We start from the raw sequence: 14,849 nt of genomic DNA, 5'->3' as shown, positions 1-14,849 counted from the left end.
CGCATTTCATTCATGCAATCTGTAGTAAAAAGCGATAGTACTTAAACTTAGTGACTGCAGTTGGGACCAGCAATTCAGTTGCTAAGCAGCACAGTTATTGAGTGAAACATCATGGGACCATAACAGGCTTATAATTTCACTTCCACTGTGGTCAGTTTCTCTTGGGTGCATTATGTCATTAATAATTATATCCCTTGTTGATGGTGTCCATATTTTCAGATATCCTTAAATGCAAATCAAATATGAATGTGTGTGTCATATAATCCCCCAGACTATATACATATGCAACGTTTTCTTCCAGGAATAAGAATAGTTCTTTGTTTTTTTAAAAAATTGAAATTGGTATGTTTTATGCATCCCTTAGAAATGTTATCAAATTAATGAAATGTCTAATTTTTAAATCTCTTTTCTACAGTCAAAAGTCAGGAATTAATTTCACTATGTGGGTTTAATTTTTACTGCAGAATGTGTTCTGAATTAATCCTATCTTTTAGTGTTACGTTACTGTACAATATAAGCATGTCCCCTTCATTTCACTCACAACAGTTTCCTTTTTGTACTTGAAAATAAAAATCAAAAGCAAGCACCTTAATCCTTGCCTTTGATATATTTTGGTCCCAGCCAGTGAAATCTGTTGAGGTTTAAAGTAACGGCAATAATAAATAATGATCTAGGAAGATTAATTTCCATGCTCCTAACAGTTCTGTTTCTGAAAACCAAGGGGAAGGTGAAAGGAACAAATAAACAAAATGCTCCAAGAAATGTATTGATTTTTGCTACTGGAACTCTTTTTTGTTTCCTTAAACTAATAATGGGGGGCAAACATCCTCAGTGGAATAAAACATCATACAGTGTAAATACTGAAAGTTATATTTTACTTCTCTAAGATACATTGGAATGTACTTCTGAAACACATTAAATTAATTGTTTCAGTTTTGATCCCCGCAGCTTATAATGTATGTTGATTGGCTACAGAAACCAGCTTTTAAATATATAAATGCATACTAGAAGTTCAGATTTTCAACATATGTGGTAGTGTGACTACTTGAGAAGAATACATGTGACCTTCCTATGAATATATGAAATGAACTTCTTGTTGGTCCTAGTGAGTGTGCCAGATATCAGTTTAATATCAAATGGATTCCTTATTCCATTGCTTTTTGTCTTTATACATGCCATGCCAGGGCCCTATGAGAACTTAGATTCACTGTGGTTTTTGTCCAAACGGAATAGGACTGAGTTCGGACATTAAACCTGGCTTGCCCATACAAGCTATCAGTTCTCAAGACTTCTTCCTACTCAATCTGGACAAGCCAGCACCTTACCTGCAGATCATTTACAGAATTCTGGTTTGCACAAATAAAGCTGGATCACCATATGGAGGTGCACAACTGCCATGTCCAATGTTCCAATTTGGGAATGTTGCTTAAGATTCTGGGGGAAACTGTGCAATGCCAAAAGATATAAATTAGAGCCTTCCAATTCTGGTGATGGTCTTCCACTTTAGATCAAGGAAGGAAGAAGAAAAATAATCATTGGCTACAAAGTACAATTTCCCCTCCCTGTGCATTTTTAACACTTAACTTTATAGAGAAACATTCATGAGAGGGTAAACACGATATCTGATACTAGCCAAGGTATCAATTCATAAACAAGTCAGTACATGTGGGGAGGGTAAGGCCAAATGGCAAAACATCTTTATTATCTTAATGCACCCTTCATAAAAGGTGATGGTGCAGTGGGTTAGAATGCAGTGTTGCAGGCTAATTCTGCTGACTGCCAGCAGTTCGATTCTAATCAGCTCAAGGTTGACTCAACCTTCCATCCTTCCGATGTCAGTAAAATGAGAATCCAGATTGTTGGGGGCAATATGACTGTAAACTGCTTAGAAAGTGCTGTAAAGCACTATGAAGCGGTGTATAAGTCTAAGTACTGCTGCTAGTACTATCACCATGTGATTAATATCTAAAACTCACCTAAAACTAAATTTACTGTAAAACAGTAGTTCCCTTCCTTAGAAGCAAAATACAGTTAAATCTTGTGGGTTGGAAATCTCCAGAAAAAAAGTAAAATTGTAGGTGATACTGAGAAATTAGAAAAAGAAAATCCCAAAACCTAGATATTGAAGAGCCACTTGTTAAATGGCGTGAAGAAAACTACATATATGTATTCATTAAGTCACCAAGAGTCAGCCTTACCTCGAAGGAAAATTGGTTTTAATTACATCCTGAGGAAAAATGTTATACATAAAAAAGAGATAATCCAAGAATGTTATTGTGTTCATGCATATGTTCATATTTTTATTACTGGTTTAACCTCATCATTTTGGCAGATTCTGGAAATATGCATTCAGACCATCCCTATCGCCATTATAGCCATTGAGAGCACTGATGTTCTTGTATTTTCTCTGAGTCAAGGACTAAGAAAATTGGGAACAACTGATAACATCTATGCATCTATTACAGTGGTGAAATTCAAATGTTTTTACTACTGATTCTATGGGTGTGGCTTGGTGGGCGTAGCAGAGGAAGGATATTGCAAAATCTCCATTCCCACCCCACTCTGGGGCCAGCCAGAGGTGGTATTTGCCAGTTCTCTGAACTACTCAAACTTTCCACTACCGGTTCTCCAGAATCTGCTGAATATCACCCTAATCTACTGGGATCATTCAGGAGTCATGGCATAAGCTATAACCAAATCCCTTTAGGCCTTGTCAGTTATTAAAAAATGATAAAAAAATTAGCCTCTTCTGTCAAATAAGTGGAGTTTCAACAGAACACAATGGCACACAGAAGTTTATGTAATCTGGGAAATTATTATTAATTCAAATGGTTCTTTAAAACTTCATTGGAGGCATTGGTAAACTGATAATTAAAATAACATTTCACCGATGTGGAATTTCTACATTTTTAAATCAATCTACCTCAGATGGAATAATTTTGAAAATGTGGACAAAATCGAGGACCCATAACTCCTAAGGGATTGAAATTTGGCAAAGTTGTGGCCAGTACAATTCCTCTTCACTGCTGCTGTGGTCAGCCACAGTCATGTGATTGTCTTTTCCCACACTCCCTGTCAACTTCCCTCAGGGAATGTCAGTGGGGAAGTCAATAAAAAGTCACTACTGCTCCCTCTATTTTTTGTCCATGTGGTATTTCTGTTTATGTATGGAAATATCTCTAAAAGAGTTATCCCAACAGTCACAGATTATCTATTCTCCATTAAAAATGTCAGCACCGAAGAACCTAATTTTTTTTCAATGGTTCAGGAAATTTTGAGAGACAGTTTTCAAAATTATGACTTATTCTCTCTTTTGTTTGCTTGCATGAATTCAAACCTGTTATGCTACTAACTCTATGCCGTTGGGCTATGTAGAGGCAGATGAGGCCAGGGGGGTAAATAAGTCAAGCAATAAATACAATTGGTTTTTAATAGTGTATTATATTGAAAATTAATTTTTACAAATATGTCTCTAAACTTTTTTCCCCCTTCTCCTTAGTGGTGCAATTTGTGCATTGACCTGGTGACATTTACCAGTGAGATATTCAAAGGCGCTGTTTTTCAGTCTTTGGATGGCATTATTGTTTCAGCCAACTGTAAACTGCGAAAAATCTTCACACTGAAGTCAAACCCCCTGAACCCCACAGATGACGACGGTACGTTAAGCTTGGCTTCCTGGGATTCCAGATGGCTAAGATGTGCTTCCTGATTCCATGCTTATCTTTCTGATCTCTGTGATGCATTATCCAAAGGGTTTTAGATGGTTTCCTGGCAATTGATGGGTACATAAGACATACTATGCACGTTTCTGACTCTTTGGATAGTGAGTGACCTTTTCTAAATGTGGTTACGAATGTGGTTCAGCATTTACATTTTTATAAAGCAGCACTTTTATTAAAACTGCACAGTAGATACTGTTTCAACTTTAAATTAGCATACAAACTGCTAATAATCTACCTTCAGGTAAGTGTTTCATTAAGCACTTTGAAAGAAAGCTTGTTATTCAATTATCAAAGGGGTTTTTTTTTTTTTAACTGAGATCTGTCATTTTCTCAAGACAGCTTCTAAAATGAAAGAGCAGAGACTTCCCTTGTAAAATCTGGCCATTATGGAAATTGGACTTTTGAGGAAGGAAAAGCGAGTTGATGATAAACTGCACATTAAGTATCTTCCTAATAAAGTGTATTCATGAATTCCTATTATTTATCAGCTGCATATTTTATTTGAACTTGTACACCATCTCCTAGACTAAACAATAAAAAACATTTTTCCATCCTTCAGCTCTGCTTATCAAAATGTGAGTTGTACATCATCCAGTTGACTCTTTCCTACTTCTTTGTTTTCTACCCAGACTGTAGACTTCAGTCTTCAAATGTGCTCTACAAAAGGAAGTAATAAAAGGTTCTGGGAAAGAATAATTAAACAGCTTCTTTTTGTTATGTTATATAATACAAATATCTTTTCTAGCTTGTGGTTGGCTTTGCTTCTTTTATCCTTTTTATGTTGTCTTGTGTGGTTCATTCAAAGCTATTTGTGATTACTCCCTGTTTATTGCACTATATTCTGGGTTGCACAAGATCATTTTCAGGGAAAAGTTGGGTGGATGAGACTAGATTTTGGGGCAACTCTTTTGATTAACCCAACTCTAAGTTACTGATCCTTTAACTTTTCCTTCTTGAATGTATCACCCTTATAAATTACTTGTGCTCAAAAGTTTTACAAATAGTCTTTCAACTACTCTATTTTTGTTCCTTTTGGTGGAAATGGAACATACAAGAGAATGTTAACGTGGTGATTTGATTTGAGGTTGGCAAACTAAACTTTTTTTTTTTTTAAAAAAACAACCTTTCATTTTTTTAGTCCTGCTCTGTAATGGAGATCAACTGTTGTTGATGTATGGCTGTGGTTTTCAAGGATTGGCTATTTGTTTTGCAGAACTGTAGCTTTCACTCAGCCCACCTTTGCCAGCCTTACCTGCTTAATCGATTATGTGTCAGTCTGGAATAATCTGTAATATTGAAGTGTTTATTGAAGGGTCTGCACAAGAATGACAACAAAATAATATTGACACCTAGACTTATATACCATTTCACAGTGCTTTATAGCCCTCTCTAAGCTATTTACAGTCAGCCTATTGCCCCCAACAATCTGGGTCCTCCTTTTACCCACCTTGGAAGGATGAAAGGCTGAGTCAACCTTCAGCTGGTGAGATTCGAACTGCCAAATTCCAGGCAGCTGGCAGTCAGCAAAAGCTGGGGGGGAGGGTAGGAGGGAGGGAGGTCTGACGAGGGGTGTTAGATTTTAATGTAATATGATTGCACATGTATACTGTTTTCTCTTATTTTTCTTTAAAACTACGATATGTTAAGTATATTGTTATGGAAGTATAAATACTATCAACATAGATTGGAGTTTGCTCAGAAGCGGAAATACACCAATGAGAGGAAGAGTGGGAAACAGAAGGGAGATGGGAAGAGAGGGAGAGGAGGGGGTAAGGGGGGGAAGATGAGGAGGAGTGAAATGTAGAGAGAAAGATGGGAAGAGAGGGATAGGAGAGAGGGTAAGGGGGGAAGATGAGGAGGATGAGGATAAGGAGGAGTGGAATGTAGAGAGAGGAGAAGGAGAAGGGATGGGGAAGTAGAGTAGGAAAGGATGATGGAGGGAAGATAGGAAGTAGGAGAGAGATAGAAGAAAGAGGTGTATGAAGAGTAGAAGAGCTAATAATGGGTTTTTATTTTTTTGGGCGTTGATGATTAGAGGAACTGATGTAATTACTATATGATACTGGCTACGTATAGTACACATGTGATTGTATGTTATGAAAATGGAAATAAAAATATGTTTTTTTTAAAAAAGCATCCTGCAGTACTGCACTCTAACCACTGTGCCACCATGGCTCTTCAATGAGATCAAATTGGCATTGCTTTCTAGTCAGCCTGCCTGACGTGGACGTTGGCATTTCTTTTGTATTTATTTATTTTTATTTATGTATTTAAAACATTTACTGTATATAGCAGCCTATCTTATACCAAACTTTGGGTGGCTCCCAATCATGCAGATGATGTGCTGTATGGGACATAGAATTCTAGATGTTTCTTATTGTTAGGTTAAGTAAGGACTGCCTGGCAGATCGGTCACAAACCATTAGAGTTATGAGACTTTCTACCTTTGACAGTCTGATACCTGTGGCAGATGTTTTGCCTTAGATTTCATTGAAATTCCTTTAAAAAAAATCTTACCAATGTTACTTCCTAATCAATGTTATGTTAAGACAGTAAGTTAGTCATCTTCCCAGAGATTTTCATTATTGGGTTGATTACAAACACAATGTATAAAAAATAATTTTAAAAAGCCATTCCAAGTTCTACTGCCCTTCAAAATGGAAGGGAACAAGGCAGCTGTAATTGAAGTTTAGCTGAGCCAGTATTATTTAACTTGATCTTGCTCTAGAGTTGCTGTAGAGATTAACAGTTTAATACATATTTTTGCATACAGCGATATTCACTGTTATGCATTGGTCTGACATTTTCTTTATTTGCATCAATCGCTAATTATCTAAGACTCATCAAATGCTATAGCATGACCTTGCTTTAATATAATACTTCCTGCTTTATTGGGATTTATGCCTCCATTTTTTCCACCAGAGTCCTCCAAATTGCAGAAAACCTTTTTATCTATTTGTTTGGCCATTGTGATCTGCTTCTTATATGTGTCGCTGTAAAGAGACGCTATGGGAAGTATGGTTATTCGGCTTCTCTTTTGCATGCTTCCTCTTAAACAAGCTTCTTAACAGCTGCTATTATTTCATCTCGAGCCCATGCGCTATAAGGACTGTAACCACTTTAGGAGTTGTATTTCTCTCATATCTTCCAGCACCGTTACCTGAGACACTTTATGAAATAGACTTCAGCTATTGAAGGCAGTATCTCAGTTTTCCTATCGATACAGTACCCATACTGCCTCTACCCCCAGACCAGGAATTGTGAACTGATACCTATTTTCTCCAGGAAACAAAGTCGTAAAGATACAATTTCATCTCTTTGGCTAACCAGGAGAAATATGTATATAAACTAGGGATGCATGTTTTAGTTTTAGTGAAAAAAACCAGCCTGTCTTGAGCATTCATACAGAAGAGAAATTGCAGAGAAAAGCATAATTGTGCCTAGTTATTTTTACAAAAGCAATGAACAGAAATTTGTCTCCTTCATAAAGCAATAGAGGCTAATTATTTCACCCAAATGTCAGAAACTTTCACCTCATTTTATTCAGGATTAGAGCAATGAGGCTGAGGGGTGAGACAAAGAATTGAGAATCTAATGGATAAGTCAATTTCTTACTGTAAAGCTCTTTGAATATTTTTCTGGAGAGTGAGCTGTAGCCTCACATTTTGTTTTAGCTTTTTCACTTCTTATTATACTAGGGCATTGATTTGCTTTCTGATACAAAATGATTGGCAGACTCCTTGGATACTTCTCCTAGAATCTTCCCCCTTTTTCCATTCAGAGGTTCTCTCTTGTTTTTTTTTTCCTAATGTCACCGGTTGTATACAATAACATGAACCAATTCTTTGTTCTTTGCAATAATGTCCTTCTCCATTACTGCTAATCAGCATTCCTCTGGGCTTGTTAAATATAATAAATGTCTAGCAGACTGGTTTTGCAGGGTCAGGACAAACCCATATATGCTTAAAAATATTCTTTGTAGAGGAAGGAGATTGCAATTGTTTAATTCTGTGGGTTAGATTCAGTGACCAAAGAACAAAGGCTTCATATAATTTTAGTGCCAAAGGTGTTGGGTTTGTTCTGATATTAAAAGGAATTGCAATGGGTGTTTTTCACTTTAATAAATGGAATAGCATAGCAACAACATAGAACAGATGAAAACTAGGCCGAAGTATTTGAGTACTCAAATATATTGACCTCTCTGAACTTACTTACAAGAGGAGTTTCATGGATAGCATAACTGCTTTAGAGATCACAGAACAATCTGCACAATCTAAATTGTGAGGCCAGCTAATTGCTGAGTATTTTTAATTGTGAAATTCTACTACCATGAAATGTAATTAATTCTTATCTGCACATATAAATTATTTTAAGAGGGGGCTAAAAGCAATCATGCATATACAATTAGGATTTCTGGAAAGGACACACAGCTGGTGACTAGTTGTAGGTTTATGCAACTGAAAAGATGAAGATCATTGTCTTGACCAACCATTCTAACAAGGTAGAAATTAATTATCTGTTCCCACAGTGCACAGTATGTGACTTCATAGCCAAATGCAACCTCCCAAAGCCAGGGGCATTGCCCTCTACAATGTAATGCTGAACTGTGTAATTTTGGTTCTGTCAAAAAGGGAAAATAGTTTAATGTATCAGTATAATCATATTAACACTTGGCGTATGTGAATTATTAAAGATCAGATTTGCATTTGCATTTCCGTGAGTTGAATTTATTTGAATTTTCAGTTTGAACAATCAGTTCAGATAATTTATTTGATTAAAAAGTTTGCAGGTATAAAAGTCCATTTAATCTCAACATGGATTCAGAAGAGTCTGATTTGATTTGGTGCCATGAATAAATTGAAAGTTTCAGATTGAAAGGATGATTTGATCAAATTGCCTTGAATTTGAAATTTTGTGTAGCCTTATTTATTTATGCTCCTACAACTTGTTCCCACCACAACAGTTTTATCCTGTTTACTCTCTTACAGTTAGCTATATTAGACAAGCTTTGAAGCAGTTATCAAGTGGGATCCATTCTATGACTGCCTTGGTCCATCTGCCATCATTTCTTCGTGCCAGACCATATCCATTTCAATTCTTTTATTCTCTTGAGCATATTGTATACTTTTGTTTGTTCTCTAAGCCATGTTCAGGTCTTTCTATCTTGTCTTGTAATGGCGAGCATGTATCGTTCCATGGCTTTTGCACTACTCATAGCTTTTGTACAATTCTGAGGTTAGTGTTCATGTTTCACTGGTATATGTTAGAGCGGGTATCAGCGTTGCACCCATAGAAAGCAGAACTCTGAGGCAGGCAAGTTTGTCAAAGAACAATTTATTGGATACATCATATTGGCACAACTGGTTCTAAAGACTAAAGGTTCCTGTGGCTTTCACCTAATTAAAAAGGAAAGTTTCCCCTTTCCCCCAAGTCCCAAGTCATGCTGTCCAACCAAGGTGCTGGCTGGTTGCTTGGTTACTTCACTCCTCCTCTGGCCAGCCACCTATTAGAATGTCCTTGGTTCCCACAGGAAAACTCTTTTGTTTTGGCTACAAAATCCCATCTAGCTATTTTCCCCTTCCCTCTCCCTTCTTTTGCTTTGTGGCAATCCTGAAGCCTCCAAGATTGCCTCAGCCAGGTACACTTCAGGGTTGACAGCAGGCAGCACACACTGATCAAAAACTTTTCTCTTCAGGCATGGAAAGAGGTTGTTCTGGAAAATTATGCAATCATAATGTAATATGCAATTATGAGATAGATAGATAGATAGATAGATAGATAGATAGATAGATAGATAGATAGATAGATAGATAGATAGATAGATAGATGATAGATAGATAGACAGACAGACAGACAGACAGACAGACGACATAGAGATATACTGTAGATATAGATATAGTTATACACACACACAAATTATTTCCCTTTAGCCAGAAACTTTCCTCTCACTGTCCTCTCTATGGATTCATCCCAAAACTTATTTAGTACATCAGGTGCTTCACATGAGCCTCACTGATTTTTTTAAAAAAAATTAACATCAAAACGTTTTTATTGGCAAGAAAGAATTAAGATGGAGATATAATGGTCTCTGTATCCTTTTTGATGTTGGAGCTATGGCACATCATTTAACAACTAAACCCTTCTGTTCAGGTAAAGTAAAGATGATGTCTGGTATTGCTAATTTCTAATCTATAAATAATGAGTCTCATATAGAAGAAATCATGGCTTTAAAAGGTACTGAAATTGAACAGATGTGTGGACTTTTTTTCTTTGCTTTCTGATCCTTGAGACTGCTGAAAAATTCTTCTCATTATATAAATACAGGAACTAAAACAGAGTTCTAGTATCTCCACTGCACACTGATGCTGTTATTAGTTTTGATTCTTCGTTCAGATAGTCGGAATGAGAAGGTGAAGTCTTTGCTATAGTTCACTCAGATTGTATTAATCTTCTGTTACAGCTGATGGGCCAAGAGATACGATTCCTCGAGCCTGTCAGTTAAATGCAGATGTGCCGCAAGTCACACAGCTGCTGAACATGAAGAAGCTGCGCCAAACAGAACAAAAATGTAGAGGCCGACCTTTAAATTCACCAGAATTAGGTGATTAATGTTTCTTTATTATATCTAATTGGGCCAATGAATTTTATTCAGGTGACATTACCTATAGTCACACATAATATTAAACCATAACGTGCCATGTTTGTTTTCATATAGCTTTTGTAGAAACCCAGATACTATGAATTATTCAAGAACCAAGAACAGTGTTTAACCCATCCATCCTCTTCAAGGGAGATGCATATTGTCTGGTCTCAGAGTCTATAATATTTATTGCTAGTTTTAATAGTAGTTTTAACTTTTATAGTCCGGATTTTTAAAAATTATAGTTGTCTTAAGTGCTCACTACAAGGTAAGTATAAATAAAATCAATCTAAAGAAATTATAGAGATTCTCAGTCATCCAGGTCATGTGCTTTTTCAAGAGGCAACTGATCTTTCTTGTCTTTTCCTTGAAGACATTTCACTTCTCATCCAAGAAGCTTCTTCAGCTCTAACTGGATGGTGGGGAATGAAAGGATTTATATTCCTTGCAGACATCTGATCATTTGCATCCTTTTTGAGGGTCGTTGAAGCACTTGGAGGTTTAAACCTCCAAGTGCTTCAATGATCCTCAAGTAGTCAACAACTACTCAGTCACCTGAGTAGTGCTCCTGGTTCCTCTAGTCAGCAATTTTTTTCTCTGGAAATCCGTTAATGCAAGACCTGCTGTCCCTTTGGGACACTCTAAAGAAATAGCCCAAATATTGGGGAATTCTGAATGGAGAATTGCTGTTGTTGGACTGATTTGGAAACAGTTTCCAGCAGAGCATAAAATTATTAAAACCAAATTTCCTTAGGAATATATACCCTTTGAAAAACTGAATAATTCCACATTATATTTTGCTTTGTTTATAACAAATCAAAATTTGAAAAATGTGTGCTCTTCAATCAAGCTACTTGATCAAGATTCCCAAAAAATCCTCTTTGCCTATGAAACCATACAGCAAAATATCAATAAGTTTTACAACACAATTTAAAAAGGAAATTAATTTAATTTAGAATATTATGAAACTGCTTCTGTATCTAATGTAATTGGGAAAGGGGGTAATAGAGTTCATTTAATTTTGGATTACCAGTTAATAGTATAATTAATTTTTAATTTTATTTCATCCTCTAAATGATAACACATTCAACTTTAATTTTGTGAGACATTTTATTTCGTACCTGAATAAAAATTCAGGATACTTTATTTCTAGGAATTTCAATGCAATTTATTTTAAAGTTTAAGAACAAATGAGATGTGTCATAATGTAGAGATAGAAAGGTAGCCAAGATGATTACAAGTGCGTTGGCATGGATTCCTTGAAAACATGTAATATCACTATCAGCATTTTTAATACCACTATTAACAATTTTAATTCTGATGTAAAATTACCTGGTAATTCCATTTAAATGTGCTTTAGTGGATGTGCTTTAATACAAAACTATGGAAATATTATAGCACAGACAAATGTTAATGTAATATCACAATCAAATCATTGTTTAATTTTTTTTTTGTTTAAATCAAGCATGACTCCTGATGATCACATGGACATCGCTAAATAGTTTTCTTGCAAAATTACGAATTTGTTTGTATATTTAATTCATATAAAACATTAAATGTTATAGATATGGTTTGTATTGCTTTCTTCCAGGTTGTTTTCAATACTCTAGTCTCATAGAGAGAGGGGGGCTTTTTTGGTGCGATGGTTAAAGGTATCAAACCAGAAACCTGGAGACTTGAGTTCTAGTCCCACCTTAGATACAAAGCTAATTGGATGATCTTGAACCACTCTCTGTTCCTCAATAAGAGCTCTTCTTTCCTATGAAGAAGGCAGTGGCAAACCACTTCTGAAAATCTTGGCAAGAAAGCTACATGGACTTCACTAAGAGTCAATACTAACTTGAACACACACATACACAAAAGTCCAGTATACAGTTCTAAAACTTTCTTGTGGTCTCCTGAGATCAGGTCCTGCCTATTTTTTTTTTAGTTCTCACAAAGTTGGTTAGATGCTTCCACCTAGATAATTTAACCAGTCCTTGTTGCCTCAGTAATAAGTAAACATGTTTACAAATACTTTTCAGTGAATGAGGGTAATTGAGACTCAAATTTTCATCTCTAAGCGATATGGTCATAAATGTGACTGCATTGCTTAGCATCAGCAATCCTGCCACTCCCCATTGCTCCGATTAATCAAATAGAACTGGTTGTTAGGTAAGGACCCACAGAATCCAAACCATGGCTTGTTGCCTCCCAACCATGAGCTCAGTCAGATAAGGGACTGCCTCACCTTTATAACTCCCCACTCCATCTCTGGTCTTTTAGCTGCCCTGCACAACAACACTTATCAATGGCCATGGCAGTGCAATATGGCTACATAAATATGATTTAAGCATGATCTATGATCTGTCCAGGCTTTGGTCATATTTATGGAGAGATTGATAATTGAAAAGGGTCCACAAATGTTTAGGTATTACTGTACATTTTTCCATATATCTTGCTATTTTCAATTTTATTATTATTTATAATAACAAAGCAAATGCATTGACAATCATAAAGCCATAGATTATGGCCATGGTAAGCCTTCTATCTCAATGCATTTTTGTTTCTCCTTTCTTGACTAAAGGTTCCTAATTCATTGCTTACAACTAATTTCCCTGAATTTCAAATGTAATTTGAATTCATTGCTCTGAATGCTTTCAACAAAATTAATAAAATCCACATGTATCCACCTAATCATTATATGTGTAAATTGACTAACATTTTACATTATTAATTCCTTCAATTCCCAGGCGAGATTAAGTGCTGACTGTTAGTCAATGTAAGAATGTAGGAAGCTTTTCCCTCTTCCAATAAAGGGACCATGGTTTAATTGAACACAGAGTCAAGACTGGTAGCTTAAATTGAAGACCTCATCTTGCAAAGAGCAATATGCAATGCTCCACTAAACACAAATCAAAATTGGTAATTTATGGTAAAAAAAAAAAACAACCCTAATAGTCCTTGCCCAAATGCTTTTGTTTCCACAGGAACAGCATCCTCAACTTTTTGCTATCACGTTATTAAGGACAGATGGGTGTGTTTATTTGTAAATTACCTTGCCTCCTTATGCAAAATACAATTTGCATTGATTTGACCTCTAAAAATACATCTCAGTCCACTTCTGCCTTACGTTTAAGGTTTTTCTTATTTTTAATTCCCTATTGTCAATTTACTGCAAATCATATCCCTGCTTACCCAGTTCACTCATTGTACTTGTCTATCTCCATGGGATTTCCAAAGCTTCCTCACTTGCTAGAAATGATGAGTTTATGAGTTTTGAGTGAACATGAGGCATGAAGAATAGTGGTAAAATAATACTATAGAAACAGCTTTCCACAGTAAACCTTGCTCCTACAAATACGTCTAATTTCCAGTCTGGCTACAATTTGCCTTAAACCTATGTTACATGGGCCACTATGGGCTCATTTATGGTCCCTAGTATCCTAAGAAAATGCCTCAGAAAAAAATCCCTAAATGCCAGGAAATCAGTGTATCAAAGATAGAAGTAAGGGGAAAAAACTGAGTGAATTTTGACAAATTATGCATATTTGGCAAAAACAATTCCTGGAAAAAGTAGAATAATACTTTGATAGGATGTTTTTTAAAGATGAAAAAAATGAAGAAAATTTTAGAACAGTGGCATATTAGAGAATATATGGCCTTTTGTGGGAAATGAATATAAAAACTAGAAAAAAAAAAGAGAAGTTCACAAAATGCAGAAAAAGAAAGATTTTCTTCAAGCCTCTTCCTAAATGTGAAATTAGTTCCATTTCACATTTACTGTATCTACTTAAAATTTATTACATATGAAGAAAGTAAAACTCACCAAGTGTTAAATTGAAATCACTGTTTTGAAGGCCTCTAATAATATAGTGCTTAAATTGAACATCTTCAAAAGTGATTGGGTTAAAACAAAAGAGTTTGACTGACTTAGTGCCCTTACGAAAGGCTCTGTCACTGTTGAGAACAAAGATGCCATCTCCCTTGGCTCCTGGCACTCAAACCCAGAGGAGACCATTACTTTACAGTCTCCCATGAGAAGCTGCTATTCAGAACACTCCTGAGCAATCTTCTGATTTTGCTTTCTTTGGAGAAATGTCAGTTGCCAGTCTTACATTCTCCACATCAGTCATCTCTGCTCAGTTGCATAGACATCTTCAATCAGTCATGATTCACACCAGAAGCCCAAAATCTGAGAATGTTAAAGCAAAACAAAGCAAATCCTTTTTTAACAGCATTTCAATTAGCACAACTTTAGGTTTGGTTGGTAAAGTGGTAGAATAATTAGTGGCTATATCCCTGAGCTCTGTCACTTTGAAAATTCTTGTTAACTAAAGAAAATGAATGCCTTGAGCTTTAGAGTTTAATCTTTATTTTTAATCTAGCAGTATGAATAAGAGATGAATTCTTATGCCATTCACTTTCTTTCAGAGACCCCAAACCAGACCTTTCTAGAAATGAACGCTTTGATAATTTTAAGCTTCAATTTATTTTGAAATTCCATT

General features: G+C 35.8%; 1 protein-coding gene across 5 annotated transcripts in view; it reads left to right on the top strand.

Annotated features, from left to right (window-relative positions):
- CFAP20DC (CFAP20 domain containing) overlaps positions 1 to 14,849 on the top strand; it is a 184,933-nt gene that overhangs the window by 64,570 nt on the left and 105,514 nt on the right. For 3 of the 5 annotated variants that reach the window (XM_087708781.1, XM_087708780.1, XM_087708782.1), the window contains 2 exons: positions 3,500 to 3,656; positions 10,183 to 10,323. In XM_087708781.1, coding sequence (XP_087564907.1) covers positions 3,500 to 3,656; positions 10,183 to 10,323 — 298 coding nt within the window. The remainder of the gene's footprint in view (positions 1 to 3,499; positions 3,657 to 10,182; positions 10,324 to 14,849) is intronic. The other 2 variants (XM_087708783.1, XM_087708784.1) reach the window with 1 other exon arrangement.

Source organism: Thamnophis sirtalis, unplaced genomic scaffold (genome assembly GCF_051295495.1).
Source record: "Thamnophis sirtalis isolate CommonGarterSnake01/CBP01778 unplaced genomic scaffold, rThaSir2_p1.2 scaffold_3, whole genome shotgun sequence".
Lineage (NCBI taxonomy): Eukaryota > Metazoa > Chordata > Lepidosauria > Squamata > Natricidae > Thamnophis > Thamnophis sirtalis.
The sequence above is the reverse complement of the archived record's forward strand: the minus strand, read 5'-3'. Positions and strand labels throughout refer to the sequence as shown.